This window comes from Rissa tridactyla, chromosome 1, assembly GCF_028500815.1.
Source record: "Rissa tridactyla isolate bRisTri1 chromosome 1, bRisTri1.patW.cur.20221130, whole genome shotgun sequence".
NCBI lineage: Eukaryota > Metazoa > Chordata > Aves > Charadriiformes > Laridae > Rissa > Rissa tridactyla.
Window position 1 is genome coordinate 159,259,415 of NC_071466.1, and position 24,624 is coordinate 159,284,038.

The following is a 24,624-nucleotide window of genomic DNA, read 5'->3' on the forward strand; positions in this document are numbered from 1 at the left end:
TCAGGAAAATGATGAAGTGCAGCTGTGCTAGCTGAAGCCCCCAGGGCGATCAGTTATATCAACTACAGATTTACCACGGATTTTGTTCTACTGAAGGAGCTAAAAAAAGCTACCAAGGCCAAAGTGCACATTTTGTGACAGAAGATGAATTCACTTAGCTGGTATGGCTCAGCAGGCACGCAACAGCAGCAAAGCACTCGGTGTAGACTTGACCTTGGATTACCTGCTGCAGGGCACACAGTCATCGTTGGGATCTACTGTCAACTATGTGAAACATGGATAGTGCCTGTGTGCAATTACGTAGCTTTTTTAAAAAAAAATAAAATCAGTGAACTACTCCGGAAAGAGATGTAAAAGCAAATTCTTGTCTGTTAAGCAATTTTTTAGCTATTTCATCCAATTTCATTTGTGATCCCACTCCTCTTCCCTAGCCTTGGGATGTGGGATTCCTCTTACCTGTAACTCAAGATTTCTGCAAACGTGTTATTGACCACAGACTCCCTTCACAGACAAATGAGAGAAAGCACGCTCTCTTAAAGAATGATGCACCTATCGTATTTCAGAAGCCTACTTCAGGAGGGAACAGCTCTACATTCCACTGACTGACATGCCTAGCTTAGACACTGAGGTCAATTTTCAGTTAAACAAACCCTGTATTAGCCACTGCTTCTTCCAAAAATTCCTTATGGCCTGCTCATTCATTGGAAATGTGAAATATGAGACGCATGTTATGAGTAATTAATAAAGAAAATATATACTTGGGCTGAAGGGCAGCAGTTCATAGTATTAATGCATCAATATCAACTGGCCTCTGGCTATTCAGTCATTCCCATGACAACCTAAGACTTTCCTGTATACAGCACTGAGATACTGCAGTTTTGCCAGATAAAATACAGGAAAGAAAGTGCTCTTTCGCTTCCAGTAAAGGAAACCAATGCAGCTCTTTCACTTGGTATAGTTACAGCAGAGAAGCAATGTGGACTCCCATGGTGGGGAAAGTGACTGAATTCTCCTTTATTACCTATTTCATAGAGGGCACATGATCTGTAAAAGACACAGGACAATGGAGATGGTTGATCCACACTGCAATCTCAAACAGAGCACCGGATCCATTTTTTCTGTGTTCATAGCCCAATTCTCATTTTCCCAAAGCTTTCTTTCATCAAAGTCAAAGCACAACAGACCCTTAAAATGGGCGGTAATGAGAATTAAGTGCTCTGAAAATACTAGTTTATTGATCCTCCTGACATCCTGGAGAGTCAGATTATCAGTATTACTACCGCATTTTTCAGACTTGAGAAATGTTCTATCAAATTGCTGGCAGAATAAAGATTAGAAAGAGGATTTGCCAGCCTTATGCTCAATCCACTCTACTGTTCTGTCCTTCCAGTTCTCCAGTGTATGCTCTGTTCCCTATCGTGTACACTCCTCATCAGTATGCTGAACATTATGTGCCAGGAAGGGAACTGCTACATAGAAGAGTTTGTGCAGACAGAGTAAACAGTGGAAGTAAATGCTGCCACATTGATATCTTATCCATGAAAAATTAACCCCAAGCTGATTCTGTATATAAGTGTATTGGATTATTTTTTTCATTGATGTTTTTCCTGACTATCTAAACATTCAATTATCTGCCACAAACAAAACCAGTTGTTAGAATCAGGCAAAATGAATAAAAGTTTTTTCGCCCCTCTGTTATCATTTGTTAGTTCTCAAAAAAAACCAGAGCCACGATGTTTTACTTTTCCCAGGGACATGTCTAAGTGATATAGACACTTCACCGTCCATACCTGTCCTCGTGTATATCCTAGCATAGGTTCCATCATTGCCACTCTCTTCCTGTACTGCAGAGCATTCAGGGCACAGTAATATTGCAGAGATGAAAGGTGCTGCTTTCTTCTTGCATTTGCCACTTCTTTTGCCACTTCTGCCTTAAGCTGAATAAGAATTGATAAAAAGGTTGACAAAGTGTTACTGTGCATATAGATACATTTACTGCTTATTTTTCAGTTATCTTGAAACAACTCTCATTACAGAGCTTCTCCACGTTAAAATGAAGGATAAGAAACTAAGAAAGCCAATTCAAAACCCAAAGCAAGTACTTCAACAAGCCCTTCTCTGGCAAGATACTTAAGCATTGGGGAGCCCCTGTGACTATAAACTACATAACTACCACAACTAAAATTCTGGTCCTGATTTCAGTGCAAGAAATTTATTTGCATCCAAGATCACAACACAAGCCTGCAGGTGCAGAATTCAGATATGAATAATTCACAATAGGCTATATCAAGTTCTGTTCTGTACTACATTTCCTTTAAAGGACCATCCTGTAGAACTGATGTACTCTTAGGATAGGGCCAATCACATGTTTTTTGGCACACAGGGATATATTTTGGAATACTGGGCAAAAAAGAAGAAATGTAAAACAATCCCACCAACACAGTTGCGTGTACTGTAAGTGGAATGACAATCCATACAGAGAAATTCAGCTGGAAGGCAGACGCCAAAAAATGGAATGCTTTATAAACAGCAGACACGAGGCTTCACGACAGTTCACAATGAACTGTACCCAGTGATACAGCATCACCACATCAGCTGTACACCAGTAGGCCTATACAAATCTATTTACAGCCATTTGGACTGCTTCTGTCTGAGGAGCTCCCCTGGATCTGAAGGGCTCTAGTTCAGCACAATACTTGATCACTTGCCTAACTTGGAGAAAACAGGTATAACTTTGCTGAACTGATGTTTAAAACCTTTGTGTCTGCTTGGAAACGAAATCACAAGTACTCTTGAGCTACTGTGAATTTAACTGATGAACTCTTCAAAGTTCTATCTGCATCATTGTTCACTTACGAACAGCTGATGAAAACTTTTCCCTTTCACGTTTGTTACCTTTTCATTTTCTTTCCTTTTCGGTAACCTGCTATACTTTGCCATGGACACGTCATGTTCTGTAGACAAGGAATATTATTTTTTTAGAAATGTGATGTGTGTGCGCGCAGATTAAAAAATGTCTTCTGTGATATAACAGGTGCACACCATTAGAAACAAACAAAACAGGGGAACATACCATTGCTAGCAAGGCCAAAAAGATCCTTCAGTGTGCTTACTTCTGAAAAAGAGAATTCAAATATTCAGAGTAAAAACAGCTGTCAACACTTCGTTCAACTGAGACCATTTATGGCACATTCAATGCCTAAGTCACTCCAATACTTTCAAAGCAGAGATGCATAAGTTGTGCCTGTCTTGAAAATGATGAACCAGATGAGAAATGAACAGGCAGACAGCACATTACGTCAAGTGAGTTTACTTGACTGAGCAAGTTATCACTGTGAAAAAGATTCCTTATCTGCCAGTGTCATTTACCCAAAGAGGCACCATTTCAGTACACTTATTATGACAAAAGGCCCACCACTACCATAAATGATCGGCAGTTCTGAATAACTTCCTGAAAATGCTTATCTGATATGGAGAAATCTAAGTCCCAGAGACATACGAACTAAGCCCCCTTCCTGTACCTGAATCTTCATCAACGTTCCTCTGTGAAAAGAAACACATCTGAGTGCTGGCTATGATGCTCACATAACAAACACTGGCCATGAGTTTCTGATGTGGGTAGAAGGAAGAGAAGGAAGAGAAAGTAAACAGGCGACTCAACTTTCACAAGTGTTTGGCACAAGCTACTCTCAGTGTCCATACCAACGTATGCTGCAACTGGCAAAACCCTTCTCAAAAAGCGACAGAGAAAGCACATTCACAAGAACAGACATTATGCAACTGTGAAAAAACAAAGGGAAATTGTACGATGTCATCATGGTCTCTGATTATTTGTAACAACCTACATATTAATCAGCTTCATGCCACCTTTTTCTCCTCAGACCACTACTTCGTGACTCTAATGCAGAAAGACAGAAATTCTTCCCAGGTGTGACTAACTTGTACCCAGAGGTTTCTACAGTATTCAATACATACACATAACAAGATCAGAAGTAAAAACAAGAACACAGTTAATCTTCCTTGCTTAATCCTATGGTGAAATTTCAATATGGCCAGGCCTCTACTAAAAATGCTGCTGTACAGACTGTGTTAGAGAAAAATGGAATTTGTGATGGATAGAACAAAAAAAGATTCTGACAACCAGAGAAGCTGAAGAAACTTTTGGGTTTTGTCATGAAGCAGTTGAGGCTTTGGTTGCAAGCTTCACTTGTATTTTGGGGGGATTTTTTATGTCTTCTTTTATGAACCAGGAGGCAGAATCACTGTATCAGTGAAGGCACATTAAAGAGGTGGGAAAGTGTTTATAGAACCAAGATCTTACCATCCAAATACTGCTTTATATTTGACATTATATTATAAACAAGACAACCACTGATGCCTTCACAATTTCAAATGAGATGTTATGATATAAGGAACCTTAACTAGTCACTATTTTACTGTAGTTGTATTGTCTCCCATTAAAATGATGTCTTTAGAAAGTACATAAGCACAACTGAGCTTAGTGAGTTGAGAAGTGGGCTTTTAAAAAAAAAAAAAAAAAAAAAGCAAGCACTGCAGTAAAATCTCATGTTTCTTTTGCATGAGTAGGTTAGAGTGTCCTTGACCTTGAATATGAACTTCTTTCTTTTGAAATTACACCAAATATTTGCATTATTGCTCTGCTGTTTAAGTAATGAATTTCCAAGTTTGTGCAATCAGGTTACTTGCATCTACCCTTGGATGGCAAGGATTTAAAGCAGACCGAATCGTTAAAAGAGAGAGAATATACTATACTCTGAAGTTAAAAAAGCATGTGCTTTTCAAACAAACCCAAACTTCTGAAGTGGGATAAATACTGCTTGCAAGCCATTTTCCTTCTTTAGGCCATTATAACATCAATGATTTCAGTAAAATTACACTAATGTAAAAGCAGGGTGACCCAACAAAGAAGAAAGCTGTGTATTAACTTGTACCATATGGTGTATGAAACGTTATGTGGTGAACTTGCACTATTTAAATCTGAGTAAAAGCATGCACCTGTCAATGAAATTCTGTAGTAGAGAAAATAACACAAAAAACTTTTCTGTGAATCAGCAAAGAAGAAACTATTACATGACATTATGTCTCTGTTTATTATGAAATAAGCAAAAGGAACACATGAGGAAAATTAAAACATAAAAATACAATTTACCTGTGAGATCCTTTTCCCGAAATTGTATTATTGGTAGAACCATTGTATCTGCAAGCTGTTTTGCCAGTTCAGAATGAAGAATATTGAGCTGAAACAGAGAGGAGAGGAATGCCCTAAGACACAATGTAAATAAATTAAAAATAAAAATAACAGCACTTTACAGTTGTACAAGAAGCAGACCTGCCATCTGTGCCCAGCAGACAAAAAAAGCATATAATGTACTTCAGTGTACTTCACTGCTTACAACACATTTCTCAAGATACTTGAGACACATCGGGATTTCCCCCTAAATGCTTAATTCCTGCCCGCTGTTTTCCAAGGATCCAAGAACTTTACAGTTCCCACACACTGTATTAGTGCAGTTCATTTGACCATTAATGCTAATGCTTAACACAACAGGATTTAATCTGTAATTAGCCTTTATTAACCAGTTTTTGTTAGTCTCTACACCACAGGGTTACAGTCCCACCGCCATGACTAGAATCTCTTTCCATTCATAAGGGTTACCCGGGACACAATCACAACAGGGGGCAAACACAATGAAAGGTCCCATTCAAATATTTTACCTTCAGAGCAGTTTCCCATTCCTGTTTTTGTAAGCGTTTCTCTAAAATCCGGCACATCAAGACATATTTCAATGCACTTGTGTGATGCTGTTTAGGATGAAGGCAAGGCTCTCATGTCAGCAGTGGCATGCTAGGAATATTAGATGGGTTCAGGTAGGACAACTATCAATCACACTGCTGGAGTGCCTGATACTACAGACTAGGAGGGCACCACACGCTGACGTGATATACTGCCTACTTGCCCACTGTGCCCTGGAGGCCTCTAGCCAGAGTTATGCAGGTGAGGATGAAGTCAAGATTTCCCACTAGACAATACAAAAGTAAACCAGGACAACTCATTGCCTGTAGAACACAGAGCTGAGAAACAGGTACAGGGGGTAGCTAACACACGGAAAAGGAGGCTGAGGAATGGAGTAAGTTCTTGTGAGTGGAAAATGTGACAGAGAGAACTGAACAGACCTCTTAGCTTTCTGCTCCCAAATGGGATGGTTTTGTTGTACCCAGGAAGGAGAAAGTTCTTGTTTTGATTTATTCGTAATTCACATAGACAAGTACAAGACTTGTGAGAATAAACGCTCCTTTCGAGTATCCCCTTAGAGCAGCTGTGCAGCAGGAGACGCGGAAGGGAAAAGTTAACCTTTGGGATTCCTCTCACTATGTTGTTAGAGTTATCCACGGGCTCTAAAAATTTTAACTTATTTTTTGCCCCACAACCCTCCTATCTCCTCTCCTCTCCAAAAAAGTAGACCTCACTATAGCCATTTGCCTTCTTAATGGAAGTTGAAAGTAGACTAACAGGAAGAACTACACTTTTCTGATGGCACAGCCCTGCTGACAAGAGAAAGAGCGATGCGACAAATGATATTTAAGCAATAAGGACCTAGATACTAAGATTACATAGAAACATTATACGGGCAGGTCTAACAAAAGCCTACAGAGAGTAGAAGCGTTCAGCATACGCAGCTGTAGTACCTAACCTGCCTTCAGCAGGCATTTCTGCAGCCATCTCCCAACGCCTCTGGATTCTGCGTGACCCCACAGCACCTAAACTGCAACCTTACTAATTCACAGCTGCCCTGCATCCATCCCTGGCAGGTTTTGGCTCAAATTGCAGCGCTTAGAGCTTAAAAATGTAAATGTCATTTTTTAACTTAATTCCATTTAAGATGGCCCCAGCCTAGATGAAATGTCCTGTTTCAGTCTCTTTTCTAATTCCCCTATTTAGGAAGTTCAGCTTTGCTCTGAGGACAGCATGTGGGACAAAGTTACAGAAACAGCTCTGACAATTACAAAAGGGTGATGTTATACTTCCCCCCAGTTAAATGACTAAAAAACCCAGGCACAATCAGTGGAAAGGCTGAGAATCAAAAGGACAGTGACCAAACGAAAAACCACCAGTATTCTATATTGTAAAAATAGACTATTGTAAATTCAAATTACCTCATCCACAACTTTTGAAAAGTAATGAAGGGTGGATATCACTTCTTCATCTCCTTTACCTAAGGCAAAATGCTGAAAATAGAAACACACATTTGGTCCGTAAATCAATAAAGGTAAGTATAAAATACAACATGTGTTTTACTACAAATGTAATGAATACTCCTAGAAAATGCAATAAACGATAAAACTAAATGGAAAAACAATAAATCACTAACACATACTCTTTTACCTTGCTCCCCCTGTTTTAAATGAATGGATTTTGAGCAACATATAATTAATGCTCATTTTAAAGTCACAGTCATACAATAGGAACAAACTGGTTTGCATCTTCACAAATTTATTACCTCACATTTTGCCCCCCCCCTTTTTTTTCTTTTTAAGATTCTCAGAAGTGACCTAACTCCGTTGAACACTATGGGGAATTTTACAACAGCCTTCACATGATACCAAATGAAGCCAATGCCCTAAGCACTTCTGGAAACCACACTATTTAGACAGACTTCTTCCCAAATGCTGAGACTGAAAAAAAAATAAAAATCAAAGGCATATGTTGAACATACCTGCTTTTCATAGGCAAGGAGCTGCTTCGAAAGCTGTTGTGTGGCAAGACACATTTCATTCTACAAACAAAAGTGACATATTAATAGAAATAATGAAAGGTCTTTAACTCTACTGTTTCTAGTACTTTGTTACCAGCTTCTTGACTGAATCTGCAACTACTTAACCGAAACATTCAGTTGTATGTAAATAACCAGTCCCAAAATACCTGCATAGAGAGGCAGAAAGAAAGCACATTTCAGACCTAACCAACACACATTTTGCTTAACTACTTCGAATAGAGGTAGGATTTGGGGTTTAGCTTTGAGTTTGGCAACCCTCCCCAAATAACAAAACTGGAACAACCTCAAACACGTAAGCTGTCATACCAGCATAAGAATGTTTCATACTGGTTAATCATCTTTCCTCATATTCTACAGCAATAGAGAACCAGTAGATGTGTCTTTATATAACGCATTCACGCTCAGGGAATGTGGTGAGATAATTACAGCGCTTTAAGTTGATACAGGAGCACATAATCCTGTATTCTCATGGCTAAACTGGCCAATGAAAGTACACACATCCTTAAGACATGCTTACTCAAAGCAAGACTTGTAAGGACGTTGTATAATTTTGCTTGACAGCTAAAAAAAACCAACACAACAGACAACCGTTTGGATATGTCAGTCTTTACTCAGTGTATTCCTAACAATAGTATATCAACTCCTCTGTTCCTGATGTGTTAACAATGACTTAAAACTGGAATAAAAGAAAAAGCAGAAGGGGGGAACTAGGATCTGCATTAACCCCTGTCAAATCCTTCTCTTCCTCAGTAATGCATAAAACCAAATCACTTCTCATTTAATTTCATTTTAAACCTTAACATAATCTATGCCTCTCTCCAAATACATAACACCATAGGGAGTTTGTAAAACACAGAGGAATCTCTGAACTGCTTTAATAGCACCCTTTATGCTGGGGCTGGTACAGAAAACCATTAGAACTGGGCCAGAGTTTGTGTGCTCTCTTGTTCTCCCTTGTCGTCCTGAGCACACCGAGCACGGCACAGCTAACTATCTGGGCCAGAGATTCTGAAACACTCTTTACTTTGGCCTGATGCCATCTCTGACACACTGCATTACAGCCCGGTGCTTCTGCACCACTTTGGCATGCCAGGAAAGAGGGCTAATATGGACAGCAAGGCCCTAACACTTAGCCAGTCTTAAGTACGCCCAAGTGCTCAGAAAGAACAAAGAGACATAGCCACAGCCAAGGTGACAGCAGCTGAATGTGAACACATGGCAGAAAAAGATGGGTGGACAGCTTAAAACACTGGTGGGTGGAGATGGGAGAGCAGAGGTCTTCCAAGGCGCAAACGAGGGCTCAGCATTAAGTTAATCTGGGTCCAAACTCACATCATGTGCACCCTATGACTATTCTCACCTCACAGTGATGGATTACTCTTGTTTCTTGTCTCAGACAAATTAGTAATGAGAATTACGCTTTCATACAATAATAATGCCAAGGACTCGCCTAAGACTTGCAGGTCGGTTATTGAGACTGCATAGTTTTTAACATGAAAAAGCCTTACACAAACACTTGGCATTTAAGTATTTCCCAAGCCAGTGGATGAAAAGGATGTTGTGCTTTATAATAAATTAATAAACCTTGTTAAGGACTCAGGCAAGGATAGGAATGAGCCTCAACCATCTTCCCCCAAGCTGTAAGAACAACTGAGAGACTTTGCCACCTTCAAATTGGGAGCTAGCAATCAATGACAGGAAGGATGAGACTCCTGCGCGGACTGATGACACTAGAAGGGTTGGTTGGTTGGTTTGTATGCACGTGGGCGGAGTCAGAAGATGAATTTTAAGACTGCAAAAAGAAGAAGGCATTCTCAGACCCAGGATCTTTTTCATAAACATAACCTCAAAGATAGAGCTGAGTAAGAACTGCAAGAAGACTAAGTCCTCACACAGCAACTGTGATGCCATCTGTCACTGGTACAGTTGGGTCAGGGTAAGAGAAATCTTTTGAAATAAACTGACTGTTAGAAACATGCCTCTTTTTTTTTTTTTTCCCTTTTTGTTTCAGTTCACTTATTCCTGCAAAGTCTGCAGCTGTGTGGTCTGTTCTGAATTTGGAAAATAAATGCTTCTGGCTTAAACTTGCTAACACCAAAAGAAGCTTCAGAATAATGGGCTGACACCAAAGGCACCCTATTCCTTTGTGTTAGCCATCCTCAAAGCTTCCGCCAGTTTGTTTTTTAAAGACTACCAGATCCCCAATTTCCTCACCCAATATCCAATGAGTAACAAACAGCATCATTACTCATCTATGCAGGACAGTTTGAGGACGGGCAATGCAAAGAGGTGTGTGGAAGAAGCATCTTCCAGTGATCATCACCGCTCAAGAGCCGCCCCTAGTATGTGACAGGATAATGGGGGAACACATAAACTCTGAGGGTCTCAAAGGGGGTGTAAGTTAACATCATATCACGTATATGAACAGGTGACAACAGTCACATATAGACCCCAAGCAGACATTCATGGCACGCTACTCCAGGTACAGAACAGATTGATGGAAATGCCTGACATAAAATTTACTTTGTGATTTTGGGCTGATTTTGGGACAACAGTTCCACGCATCACTGATATCCCATTGATGCCAGCAAGTCACATTTTTCATTTATAGGCTCGGTTCTTCGTGTCAGAACACCACAAACAAACTTGTTACTCGCTCCCTGAACACGTGGACGCGTTAATCCTGAGTCCTTCATCCTCCCTCCCAACCTCTGACAGACTTTGTTCCCATTAGAGGTACAAAATCATTCATTATATCACTGGGAAAAAAAGGCCAATGACCAAACACCCCCCGCCCCCCAAACAGCTGTAAACAAATCAAATTAAGCCAGCAAACTGAAACACAGTCACATTACATAAGGAACAGGAAGCAGCCAAAGTGCTCTGCTGACCTAGTGGTAATACTGCATTGCTAAACACGCTAATCTGGGAAAGTTTGGTTTAATCCTCCTCCCATTTCTTCCTAATCAGCCTTCTTCCCCCCGTTCTCCCGGTACTAATCACTCTCAAGACTTAAAAGTTATTTGCATTACTTCAATTGACATATCCACTAAATCCAGGCAAATTATTTTAACAGGTTTTAATCTGTTTCCAAGAAATTTTCCCATGGAATACAGCAACATGCACTTCTTTCACCCTGAAGTGACTAAAATTCAGTATACTACAGCAAAAGAAAAGCTACTACAGGGTCACTGCCTGCCCACATCTCTTCCACATTACTCAGACACTTCAGAATTCATCAAGCATTTCTGGAGTGGGAGAGCTATTGATGAGATATGAATCAGGCAGAAACACAATAAAATCCCGAACAGAAATCAAAGTATTCTAAATGAAGGCAAAATTACCCAGTACTGGGCCTTGCATTTCATTCATTTTCATTAGATTATTTTACTTAGCAGGTAAAACATCATTGCAGCATTAATGTAAAAAAGTATACTCTAGGGAAAGAAGAAAGGCCTGTAGGCAAATAGGTACCAAGCAATCAGTTATGACTACAGATGTGCTCACTTTTGTTCTGTTTTTTTTTTTAATCTTGGTTGGCATGCTAGGGCATGCTAGCCCTAGGAAAAGATTTTTATAAAGTTCACGAACACCAGTTCACATAGATAATGTAATGGAAGTGGTGTCTTGCATCGAGCATTAATCTACCAGAAATGACAAAACAACAGATTAAACCCCATTGTTTAATTCTCAAGTTATTTCAGTACCTCACTTTGCCTTCAAATAAGTCAGCAAGAAAATATCCAACTGTTATTTCTGATCTAGTGCCAAAGCAAAGGCATGTGATTTTTCTGGGTTGCTTCCACCTTCTTTATTATCACCTTTATTGACCAAGCTGTTCATATAATCAGAAGAGAGTATGATTTTTCTGTAACCCACTTGTAATAAAATCTCCATGCCGTTAACTATTTACCACTAGTGATGCAGTCCATCCCCTTTTTTTTAGGATCTCTTTTTGTATTTTTCCAAAATAAACTGTGAAGGCTAATAAACTGAAGTCATAAGGTACCTCTATAGACAGTCGTCTAACAGACTCCAATTTGAGGGCATGTAAAGGATTAAGTTGAGCTATAAATTAACTTCTATACACAGAGAGCTATTCTAGCATGTCCAATTCCAATCCCAATATAATGAGGCCTTCTGCAAAGATACTTTCCTACTTCAGCTAAAGCTGGCATTTTTAAAAATCTGCAAGCAACCAGCACTCAGAACTACCAAAGGCTTCTTCATGTAAACAAGCAAGATACTGGTAAAGGTATTGATTCATGCACCCTGTACGTGCAGAATGACACGTAATAAAATTTGGCTTACATCTGGGAAAGCTTAATGCCTCATAAAGGAGAAAAAAACCCAAACAGGTAAGCGGTTGAAGGAGGAGGTCTGTGAGCAGTTGCAGCCTTCTCATCTTTACATAACAAGGGAACACATTTACCTTCAAAACCAGACGCAGCACAGAAAGAACTGGGTCTTGATACGACAGTTTTATGCTGCTCTGTCTACATCTGCATGTCATCTTCGTACAAAATAGAGTTCTCCAGCAATCTAGTAAATGTTACAGGCTTAGGTTTGCATATTAAATAGCTCGGAAACCTGAAGCCAAGGGTGAGAGAAGCTAAGCCTCACCAGGGTGCTCAGGCTGCCCAGCACTTTACAAGATGAGGCTAACATATGGCTTGCCCTGCTGCTGATTCACAGCACGGCATTCAGTCCTCACAAACACAAATGGTTCAGCAAAGGATCATCTAATAGCTTCAAGAAATGGAAGACACTAGTCAAAACTCTGCTGTAAAACAGCAAAAGCAGGCACAGTAGGATGGCTAGTTCAATAGGGAAAGAATCTCTTCAGTTTCTTGCAAAACAATTACTATCAGCAGGGCATCCATACATTTCTGCCTCCTTGTAGTACTCAAATCTCCAGATGCTGCTTAGTGCAATGTTAACTTGCTTCTGGGCATGGTGACAGCTCCAACTTCATAGTCAGTATTAAAAACAACGCCCATGACTTTGTAAATACATTAGTTCTCATGTGATAATGCTCTGTTTACCTCTGTTAGCAACATATGGTGAATTTGCCTCAGGAAGTGCATAGATATACGATGCAAACTTACAATGAATATGGAACAATAATATATAGGGTATTTCACAGAAGTCACTGTTGACAACTGTAATTTATTGCAATTGCTTGTCCTATCTATTGATAGGACATCCAATGTCCAATGTCCGCTATCCAATCCTATCCTATCCTATTGAAGCTACCATATGTGGAACTGAAAGTTTACAAAACACTAACTTAAACTTCATTATTTCAAAAGGTTTTGGGGAAAAAAGCCTTATTTGAAAAGGCAATGCAATTGTTCCCTCAAACATGAAAAGAAAGCAATTAAAAGAAAAACCGTTATCAGTGCTTACTTGTTAGTTTAGTAAGAAATAGTTTAAGAATTCTGAACGCTTGGGGTTATCTATGCAACATAATAAATATGAAAATCTATGCATACCCTAGAGAGCTTCATACCTATCTACTGAGTTATGGCCTAGTGAAGTCAATACACAGGGAGATGAAACAAGCAGCACTGTTGAAAAATGTAGACGCAAGCTGTCATGAATCTGGGGAGAGAAATAACACTGGTATAAAGCACTACCTAAATAGGCCCAGACAGATATGAGCTGTCCCAATACTTATGAATGTGGTACATATAACCCAAGACTATTCCATAATTGTCAAGAGTTTCCTTGAGAGTCTGGACATAAAAAGGCAGTGAGCCCCACGTGGCTCTGGAATCACAGGACAACTGCTCAGAGACACTGATGCTAAACAGAATTACACTTCACAATTCCCATGCTGTTCTCTCTCTGGATATACTGATAAAGGCAACATGGGTTTCTTTTTATTCCTCTTCTGCCATCACTGCTCTTAGTATCTAGACAGATTTGTCAGGAATAATGGGATGAAACCTCTTTCCAATGAAACCTCTTTCCAATGCACCTTACTTTCCCCTAACCTGCTTGACTGTTTGTCCCTTCTAATAGCGAGTAGAGACACAACAGTCTCCTGAGTTTCTAAATAGCTTTTTGTTTCAAGTGAAGATCCCAGCTAAAGCATTTCTATAGTATGACGAAGAACTGCAGATGACAGTAAAGCTCTGAAAATAATTTACTATGGCAGTGAGAAGTCAGGAATATAAACTGGGCACACTTTGCTCATACACCATTGCAAGAGCCTCAGCACGCAACTGAAGTAAATGAAGTTTTCTAACTTCTAATGCTTGCTGCATTGCATATTGCTCAGGTAATAAAATGTCCAGAATGATGAACACAAAATTCACAGAAATCAGACAGTAGTAATGCCAGATGCATCACCAGAGCTTGCTTGCAAAGAGGAAGAACTATGAGAACAAATTCTGTAAGGAAGATTTCCTCTATAAGACCACTAATGTGATAACTACTTCAGGGTATCACAGCACAGATGGGAGAACTACAGTAGGAAGTACAATATGTACTCACAGGGATGTGGTTTATTCAATGAAGAAATATAAAAATGCTTCACTATATTTACCCACATGGGCTTGCCAGATCAACCAAACCTCACTCCTCAAGCACAGCTCACACATTTGGTTCCTGTGACTTCTCCTTAATCACGGCATCACACACTGCAACTGCCTTGTAGCATCACCACCTCTTTTTCACTGAAGAAATCCACGTGCGAAATAGTCACCACCCCATCACATCTGGTGTGGGTGCCCAAAGAGGTGAGAGCACTGTCCTGATGCTGCACAGCAACCAGGGGCTTGTCACGCATTAAGGCCTTGCACCCAAAGGCAATCCACTAGCTGTACATCACCCAGCTGCAGCCTAGAGTCACAGGCCCTTCCGCACCAAGTGGCTCCAGGTGCCTAAGACACGTATCCACTGCAACACCCTGCAACGCCTCCACCCTGCAACAGGATGCTGCAGACCCATCCTTCCACTCTTGGGACAAAAGCAGTTTCAGGTCATTTCAAAGGTCTGTCTGCGTTCTTTACTGGGTGCATTCATTGGGATGGGCTTCATCCCAACAACCACCCTACTGTCATTAGGAAAGTTAAAGGCATGCAAAAAGAAGTTCTGCTTGAATACGTGGAAGTCTGAAAAGTTAGGTACCCAGCACCTAGCCAAAATCTATATCTTAATAGAAAAAAAACAAACGAGTGTCAAAAGGATTCCTACTTTTCTAAGTTTAAAAAAAAAACAAACCCTGGGCAAATATTTCTACTTTTTTCACATTCTTTTCAAATGCACTGATGCAAGTGTTTAAAGCAGCTTGAGCTGTCAATTTACAAACTTACTGCTGCTCTGCACACAAAGCAGTGTTTTGGGACAAATATATGCATATATCCACATGGATAATTAACAGCTTGCAGTTGGTACTAATTGCTACTCCCCTGAGACTTTGCACTGCATCCATTGAGAACCACCAACTATTGTTATTTGATCACAAGCTACAGTGGTTTGAATTATGTGAAAATCTGAGTTTTCATCACAAGAAACAACAAACTTGTAGTAAACTTCTCCAGAAAATTTTGAAAATATGGTTGACACACATCTGGGAAATTTTAAAGTTCAGAACGTAGTTAGGAAGAAACCAAGATTTACATTTTTAAAACTGTCCTAACTCTTTTGAGGGGGCATAAAACCTGATTTTTCAATACTGTGGACTGGTACAACCCACTGCTGTTTTGTCTGACTGCCATGGCTGTGATTCCAGACATTTTTATGGCTGTGCAAACAGAACTTGTGTCATCGCTTCAAAGTAGGTCAGTAACTGTAATTCCTATTTTACAGGTGAGGAAATCAGAGCAGGGGATGACAATGACTTTGCAAAGACAAAATTTAAGTCGGGAAAATAAAATTCAGAACCTGGCTTCTCACTGCTCTCCATTTTACACTCTACTAAATCCCATTTCCTCTCAAAATGAAAAGGGTTGGTAGCACTTCCTAGTATGCTGCCAGTGAGGTCCAGACAATGCGTCTAATGACACATCAGCACAAGTTGATTTTTCTCTCAAGTTAGGCAGCAAAGAAATATTACACACAGATTTTTCTTAACTGTTCATTCATGTTTAGCAGGCAATTCAGCATTACACTTCTCTTTCTGTGGCAACTGCAATCATAAAGTTTTGCAATAAGGGGTGCGCCCCTCAGAAATTGAGGGTGAGTTCAGTCAGAACGCATGTCTCTGAAATATTCAGGAGCGGTTCCTTAAAAGGATATATTGACATTTGCAAAGCTTAGTAAAACTAGTCACAGAAATCAATGTTAGCCTATAAAACACTAACGATGTCTTGGGAACTAACCACCATATAGGGCTGAATTAATTATTTCCATTAATTTTTATTTAAAAACCAAAATTTTGCCCCAATTTTAGTGTGTTCTTTTAGGCATCATGCAAAAACATGAAGAATTTTTAAAGCGCACATAGAATAAAAACCACAAAAAGTTTCAGTTTTCTTTTCCACTTACATAATGACTATGATCTACTTATGCTTTCTTGTTACTGCAATGTCATTTTTTTGCCACTACTAGACCCCGAAAACACAAACCCAAACTCAAGTCACAACACACAGTGATTCCCAAGGAATTAAATGGCAGAAGCAGCAACACTAAGAACACTAAATGTTGAGCCAATGTCCTTGGTGAAGCCCCTAACACTGGCCACTAAATATGAATTTTCCCAAGTCAATGGTAGGGCAGGGTACCCTCCTCCACGTCCTTAGAAAGCTTGACTTTAAACAACTATTATACACCTCCCATCTCAAAACGGTATCAAACATCTGATGAGGTATTTCAAGGAGCCCATCCAATATTTACAAGTGACTGAATATTTAGATCAAACTAAAGCAGGAAGCGTGAAGGAAGAAAGTGGCCAAGAGGTGCTGGGAAAATGAAGTAGATTCAGGAGTACTGCAAAGTACAGATGGGTAAATGCGCTGAGACAGTGAGAAGAAAGAGGAAATGTCATAACTGTGGGGCAACAGAAACGGAGAAGGCTAAAAACTGAGATGGAAAGGAAGAGGCAAACAAAAGCAGACAAAGCATTTTTTCATGAATCACAGGCCAGAGTAACTGCTTCCTAAAATGGCATCAGCCAGGCAAAGTGACACGTAGTCCACAAGCTGAACATTTAATAATCAAGCCATATTTATCCTCTGCCTTCTTTCACCTATTTCAATCCTACCTGCTCTTTGGTCTCAGATTTCTACCATCCAACGTGCCCACGCTCTTGCTACTCTTAAAAGCTCAGTGACTCCACCAAAACGCCCATCACTGACTTTCAGTGCTGGTTTCGTGTCACCTCTCCAGCCTGTGGCTATGTGCTATATTGTTTTCCAAGTACGTGAGCTGTGCTGTAAGGCTCTGATCGCTCTGGATTTGCACAGGATCCAAGACAAGTCTCCAAAGCTGGATCTTCCAGGTGTAGGTAGCTACATCCTAGGCAGATGGCTCTTTCCTCCAAGTCATACTATCAGTCACCCAAAAAGAGCAATCCCATCAAAGAGACATACGCTTGCAGTAGTTTTATAGTTGAACTGATTCCTGATAACATAAGAATCAGGCACTCAGTCTTACAGTAAATTCAGAATACCCTCATTCTCCTCATCGCTCTGTGTCCTCTGATTTACTGGTCTGAGAACAGAGAAGCTGTTGTTTCTTAAGAACTTAGGTATCTAACCTACACAAATACTTGCCAATGTTCCATGAGATACTGTGTATGTCTTTAAAGATCTAGATATGGTATTTTGAAATATCTAGTTTTATGCACATGGGAATTCTAGCTTCACTGAAAATCCGTCAGATTTATAATAATATTTTCCAAAGCACTGGATATGATTTACCTTACAAATTTTTCTTCCAAAGGGATTTAGTCATCTAGATCATGTAAGTGCTTCAGAAAGTGTTGGTTTTTTTCTGCTCCTGCTCCCATATTTTTCACACTAACCACTTTAGGTACTCAACTTCAGTATGACTCAAAGTGTACATTCTCAATGGACACAGATAGTTCCTTCCAAATGGTGAGTCACAGCATCTAAGTTAGATGCCTAAAGTCAGCATGAATACCTATCTGTGTATTGTGTCTATGTTTAGGCAAGCAATTTTGTCAAGGCTGGCCTTCCAATGTACCACAAAGTAAGGACATACCACAATTTTTCTTTTATTTATTGTTTGGAGACAGACAAAGCAGATAAGTTTTTTTTCATGCATATGACTCTTCTCAACATCAAAGATGGGAAGGGACTGAGATATCAGATGGAAAACATCCACAACTCCTCTTAAACCACAAGAGGTGCAGGTATTTGGCAACTTTCATGTAAATAACAGCATCATAATAGCAATTTATTTTCTACTGCACATTACACAAAAGAAACACAAATGAAAAATTACCTGAGCACCATAGACTCGTTGCATTGCCTGAAGCAACTGGTTTGTATATTCAGTGAGGGTTCCTGCATCTTCTTCAAATACACTGAGCAAAGACCGAGTCTTCAATAAAAGAAAAAAAGCAAATGGTTTCAGTTCAGAGTGAAAATATTAAAAGGAATCATAAATGACTGTAAATAGATGGTAGCAAAAAATATAAATCAATCAGAAATAATAAGCCCTTAACTTTGCATGATTCTTTTATTCAGAATCTCCAAACATGTAGAAATTGGTCCTATTATGGATAGGTAAACTGAGGCATAAGGAAGTAAAGTGATATGCAAATATGCAAAATGCTATGGCCAAATCCTCACTCCCAGTCTCTTGCTCTAACTATCAGACATTCCTTCCAACATAATCAGGAATGTAAAAAATCCTGAATATCTGCCTGCTGACTACAGTAATCCAAACCACGCTAAGGACTCTGGGTCAAACACCACTGCTTGCTCACTTTACTTCTCCGATGTCAGACTGTATTGAAAGCACCCCTTTCCATGAGATAATTTACAGACTATTCACTCTCAACTATCTTAAGCAACTCTTAAAGGGCCACTGCCAAAACTAGCTGACGTAATGGGACCAAACAACTGAGTGTTCATCTACAACAACAGGCAGAGAAGTATACACCCACTCAGAGATACCCCGTACTTTCTCCATTCTGCTAGCTCATCCTTGTCAGCAAACAGGGGGAAAAAAGAGCAAAATTACTTGTGTTATCTTAAACACGTGAATTTGCTTGGTTTGTTTAGATGGAATCATCGGGAACAAAGAATTATGTTGCTGACACAGCTCCTGAGATAGGAAACAATGATATCTCAGAATAATGCCAAGCTCCAGGATTTGCTAGATCAAGACAATAATGAAAGAGGGAAGGCTGTCCCTTTAACAAAGTCATGATCCATCCTTAGTCTCAACTTCATAAATCCAATCTATTTGATGCTAACTGGCAATGTCTTTCCATCTGTGCAGCTAATGTATATGACATTAATTAGTTTCACCTGCTTACATGTGTTGCACGTATAAACTCCAGTACTTTCGTAATCACATCAGCCCTGTAACAGAGCAAGTGCTTTATCTTCTATCCTCCTATTACAGGAATCTCTAATGTACCTGAAGTATCCCGGTTCAAATCTGGGAAATGTATTTCAAAGATTTAAGATAGTTTTAAGTTGCTCCACTATTTTAACAGAAGGCACATGTACTTCCCCAAGGCATTTATTCTTCTCTTGCAGAACTCTCTGCCCAGACTTTATGTTTGTCCTGAAAAACTCAAAATCAGCACCCTTCAAGAACCCTGGCCTAAGATTAACTATCATTTCATCTCTGCCAAGAAGCACCTAAGCCAGAAATTAGTTTTGCTCAGCAGTTAAGGTACATGACTTGGGAGTCAGTGCTTGGGTTCTGTTCTAGATGTTGCACGGGAGTACTTCCATGCTTTGAGCAACTCTAAAGCTCTCAACATTTCAGTCTGCTAATGTGCCAAGCTGCTACCTTAGAGACACTCCTACCTTTGAGGCACTGGCAGTCAATGCATTTGGGAAACTCACTTGAGATCTTAGCATGTAAGGAGATCCGAACTACAAAATACTGTTTTCAAATAAAGAGAACATAAAAACCAAAGAATGGAGAGAAGGCCAAGTCAATGAAATGGATACCAAGAATCCAAACTTATAAAGGACCTTTGTGCTGAACTTCCCTAGAAGGACAGGGGCATGATTTTGAGAGTTTTCCACACTCAGCTATTATTTCAGTAATTGAAAACACGTTGCTTTTCAAAAATATCTGGTTTTAAATGTTTTATCTTCAATGATACATTAAAATAAGCAAAACTAATGTCAGCAGTCTTCTATCTATACAGTGCTCATCTTCCTTGTTCTGTGTTACAACACCACATGAAATACACAGGGTATGAAGATAGTTAAAAAATAAATCTAGGGAAGGCAGAAGTGATAAAACTTGACACAGTGTTTATCAAGACAAATCTCAAGCCAAGACTAAGTTGTTGTAAAGAAATTGCCTGAAGTAGGCTACAAATCACACATTTCTGCACGCTGGAAAAGGTTTGCAAACACAGGAATGTCAGCTACATTCCTAAATCTTACTGAATTTTTGCAGGTTCAGTTTTTCAGATGTCTAAATATGGATTGAGGTAGAACAGCTCTGGGAAATAATTTCTAAAAGTCTTGGCCTCAGTTATTAGCACATTGTTCAAAAATAATAAAAACAATAAATGATTCAAGCAGTTTGGAAGTTATTCTTGGAAACCGTTATATTTAAGAACACCATTTTAAATCACTGCAACAAAATACCAGCATGTGTATATTTTCGTTGTTGCCGTTTTGACAAATTCTGGAATAGCAGCTAATGCTGCTGAAATAAACCAGTAGTCCAAATATTAAGCTAACAGTGACACGGCCTCATTAAAAGCACCATTATCGCGGCTTTCTGCAAAACATCGAAAAAAAATTTCTACTTTTCTGTAAGTACTTCCCCTGGTTTCAGCATGACTGCTTACGTACATTTCTCTCCTATTTTGAGGCCAAACACTTAAAAATTAAGACGCTTCTTATGGCCTTTTTCAGCCAGTGCTTGGAGACAAATGAAAACAAAAGTACTACATTGTTGGGGAAAGAGAGGTCAAGTTTCAGAAAACTGATGAAGGACTAACTTTAGCCTAATTCTCTTCTGCGTTGTCCATAGTTTACATACTTCATACAATTCATACAAAGTGAGGTTATATCCTCCTTTTACCATCCCTTTGCATTGCTGTACGTGACTCCACTGGGCAGAGGAGAATCAGGTCACTTTACACAGAAGTAAATGATCCCATCAGCTGCTATGCTGTACATTCTGTGGGACAAGACTGCCTTTTTGATTTGATTTTGCAGCACCCAGCTCACAGAGGGACCCTGTTGCACTGTGAATCTAAAGCTCTCCCCAAGAAAAGTAATAAAAATACAAAAGACTGAATCCTTCCGCTCCCATTTTCTTGCATGAAAGAATATATTTTAGCAACACTGTGCCATTGTAAAAATTAAACAATGTCCTCTCCTCCCAAAGTTTTGAGACTTGAACAAAAAGTAATGACCGAATAAAGCCAAAACATCCTGCAAATACTTGGGTTTATGCACAGCCTGGTATTTCCAGTAATTACAAAGGAGATGTTAATAGCCTTCATTTCAGGTCAGAAGAAAGATGAAGACCTCCAAATTCAATTCAGTGCATTGTTCAGCTGCTTTCAGTCACTGTTACATTTCCAATCATTGAAGGAAGTGTTGACTGAAGAGGTAAATGAGTTCACCTGTACTGCATGTCAAGTTCTTCAGCTCCAGAATGCAGTGGGGAGGTTAATACTAAAAACGTCAATAACTGCTCATAATAAATCTAGCACATGTTGGTAAACTGGAACACACAAGAGTTCAGGCTGGCAAGAAACTCTGCATGTCACCTTGTCCAAACTCCTGCTGAAGCCAAGGCCGACTCTGACACTACATCAGGTTACTCAACACTTTTTCCAGTTGAGTTTTGAAAATCTCCAAGGATTCCACAAACACTATATCAAACAGATGATGAAAATATTTCTTACTAGGATGGGATTTCATGGAATCACAGAAAAACAGGACAAGAAGAGGTGATCAAGATGAGCCCCGAGACTCATTAAGTCCTCACAGGTGCATGTTGAATCTTTCCTTTAAAACATCTCATGACAGACTCCGTAACACCTTTCAGCAATCTGCTCCACAGCTTACCTATTCTTTCCTCCTCCTGATCCATCAGCAGATGAGTTAGGATTACAACACAGGGCTACTTGGGAGAAGGATTCATGCTGATCCACCTTGCCCTCACCTCTTTCCCTGCTTCACCAATTACTTTTGTATCTCTGCATCAAGCTTTGTCTTCAAGTGCATCTTCCCCGCCCTTCTGTGAAATTGCCATTTTCCCCTTACTTCACCCAAACTTCCCTCCTTCCATCCTCCTTTCCCAGCTCTCGAGGCCTCACACCCCTCTGCCCCCCAAAAATATCATGACATGGCGTGTTCTTCACTGTGGGGTGTCCACGGTCCTCAGGGGTGACTTCTGCAGCTGCGTCGCATTGTGGTTCCCAGCAGTGGGGCACAGGGCGCTACGCGGGGCTGGGCGTAGCACGGGGGTGAGGGGAGAAGCGTTCTCCCCTGCCTGCAGGGGTTGGGAAGGCAGCAACCGCCTGTCCTTGTTTCTCAGACTCCTTCAGCAGAAGGTCATCTTTGGTGGGATCCACGTCACCTCCTTGATCTTCGTGGGAAGCCCCTGTACCTGAACTACCACCCTTGGGATTCCTCACCAGGAGCGGGGAGGAGCAGGCACGTTGGCCCTGACATTCCTTCAGCCCACTCCTCTCACCGCGGCCAGGTGACTCACAGCACCTAAGTCCGCCTTGCCCTCGGGGACCTCGAAGGAAGCCAGGGCACCCAGCCATGTCCACCCAGCCTTCCCCGACGCACCTCACCTCTCCGGGGCGACCCTTACGGCCACCCAGCGCACACCCCCTATAGGGCTGCGTGAGGGAAAACCCGAAGGAAGGGTCACTCTGAGAAAGGCCTCTGTGCCCCGGCCGCTTCACACCCTACACTGGGCTGCCACCCTCTTCTCCAGACACCCCCCAGGAGCAGACACAGCCTGGTTTTCCCTGACAAGACGCCCCGTTGGAGGCCAAAGCCTCCCCTCGACGCCACACAGACGGGCGCCGTTTACCCGCTTCAGAGCATCCCCGCCGCCCGACGGCCCCCACCGGCCAACTCGCCCTGACCCACTTCTCCGCCCGCCGGCGGCCCGCCCCGCCGCCCTGACCTCCTGCACCGCCCGCCAACACCCCTCTCCCCGCCGCGGGACGGCGGCTCCCCGCACCTCCCGAGGTGTCAACCCCCTCGCGCCGCCCCGGCCGGACCCAGCGGGCTGCCCGCCGGCACCACCGCCTCAGGTGCGTCACACCGGCGGGCGGCCGGGCGGGCTCTCCCCCGGGCAGTGGCCGCGGCGCGGCTGTGCCCCCCCTCACCCCCGCCCCAGCTTCGCCCCTGGCAGCGGGCCGCTACCTGCGGGCTGTCCTGCAAAGCCTCTTCCAGGAGGAGTTTATCGACGGCGGGCATGTTGGCGCGGCGGCCGGGCTGGGCGCAGGGAGCTGGGTGCGCGGTGGCGACAGACGCCCGCTGGCACGCCCCGGCGGCGGGGCTCGGCGGCGTCCCTCCCCGCGGGGGCGGCCGCGGCTCTCCGTGGGCAGCGGGGCACGGCGGCTGGGCGGGCGGGCTTGGCTCCGCTGGCGGGGTGGGGGCGGCAGCCCGGGGCCGCTCACTCCTCCCAGTTCCCGTCGGCCGGAGGAAGCGAGTCACGGGGAGGGCCGGCGGCAGGAGGGAGCGCGGCAGGCGGGGGGTGGCTTCCTGCCGCCATTAACTCCGTCGCCGCGGCGGCCTCGCCTGTGGGGACGAAGCCTCAGATGGGGGGCGCCTGTTCACCCGCGGGCGGCAGGGGCTGGAATGGCTTCCCACAGCCCCGCTCTTGGCTGCGTCCCCTGGACAGAAGGGTGGCGGGAAGGGGGGATGCAGCGGGGGCTGCGGGATCCCCCCGCAGCTGAGGGAGGCCTCCCTGGCTGTGAGGGTGCCGTGGGTGGGATGGAAACCAGGGGAAGATGGCATCCTCCAGCCTAGGTCTGTGGGGCTTGAGGACCTCTGGCTCTGGGTGAGGTCCTTCGGGGCGTCGTGGCTCTCCTCAGGGGCTGGGGGCTGCCAGCAGGGTCGGCCCCCCTGACGGAGCCCCGGGTGGCTCAGAGAAGGACCCCTGGGCCTCATCCACCTAGGACCAGCGCAGCCGCTGGCTAAGATGGGCCTGCTTACAAATGGCCTCCTTTGTGGCATCTGCATTTGTTTTTGTTCATGGACGTTCTGCAAGCAAAACTATGTGCTCTAGGCAGGTCAATCCCCACTGTGCCATATCCCTACACCTGGGGGGTGAGAAGAGATTAATTGTAAGTTACTAGTCCTTCATGTGCAGAACCATGTTTTTATTTTTTTATTATTGTCTCACTGCTGTCGTAATTCGTTGGATAACTTCAGCATTTGGACATTAACTCGGATGCTTAGTTGAACAAAGCTAATGTTTTCAAAGTAAGCAGAGCCTTGCTTGACCCGTGAGTATTTCATTATGTTCATGTTTTTGAAGGGTGGCCACTGTTTTTGGATGCCTTGGTTTCTCCAAAAGTCCGGAGTTACAGATCTGCAGATCAGTTGCTTTGTGCTTGTCATCTGCAGCTTTGCTGCTCCAGTGTGGCTCAAGACAAAACCAGAATCCCATTTAAGAAAAAAAACATTTCTAAAGAGTTGAGGAAGAAGCCTGCCAATTAAACAGA

General features: G+C 42.1%; 1 protein-coding gene across 1 annotated transcript in view; it reads right to left on the minus strand.

Moving 5' to 3' along the window:
- The window catches only part of APPL2 (adaptor protein, phosphotyrosine interacting with PH domain and leucine zipper 2), a 37,372-nt gene extending 13,818 nt beyond the window's left edge, over window positions 1-23,554 (minus strand). Inside the window, exons 1-8 of the mRNA XM_054196100.1 lie at window positions 23,318-23,554; window positions 18,213-18,311; window positions 7,737-7,796; window positions 7,177-7,248; window positions 5,171-5,258; window positions 3,074-3,115; window positions 2,896-2,954; window positions 1,791-1,937 (exon numbers count right to left, since the gene is read on the minus strand). Coding sequence (XP_054052075.1) covers window positions 1,791-1,937; window positions 2,896-2,954; window positions 3,074-3,115; window positions 5,171-5,258; window positions 7,177-7,248; window positions 7,737-7,796; window positions 18,213-18,311; window positions 23,318-23,371 — 621 coding nt within the window. The 5' untranslated portion in view covers window positions 23,372-23,554. The remainder of the gene's footprint in view (window positions 1-1,790; window positions 1,938-2,895; window positions 2,955-3,073; window positions 3,116-5,170; window positions 5,259-7,176; window positions 7,249-7,736; window positions 7,797-18,212; window positions 18,312-23,317) is intronic.
- Window positions 23,555-24,624: the final 1,070 nt, after the last annotated feature.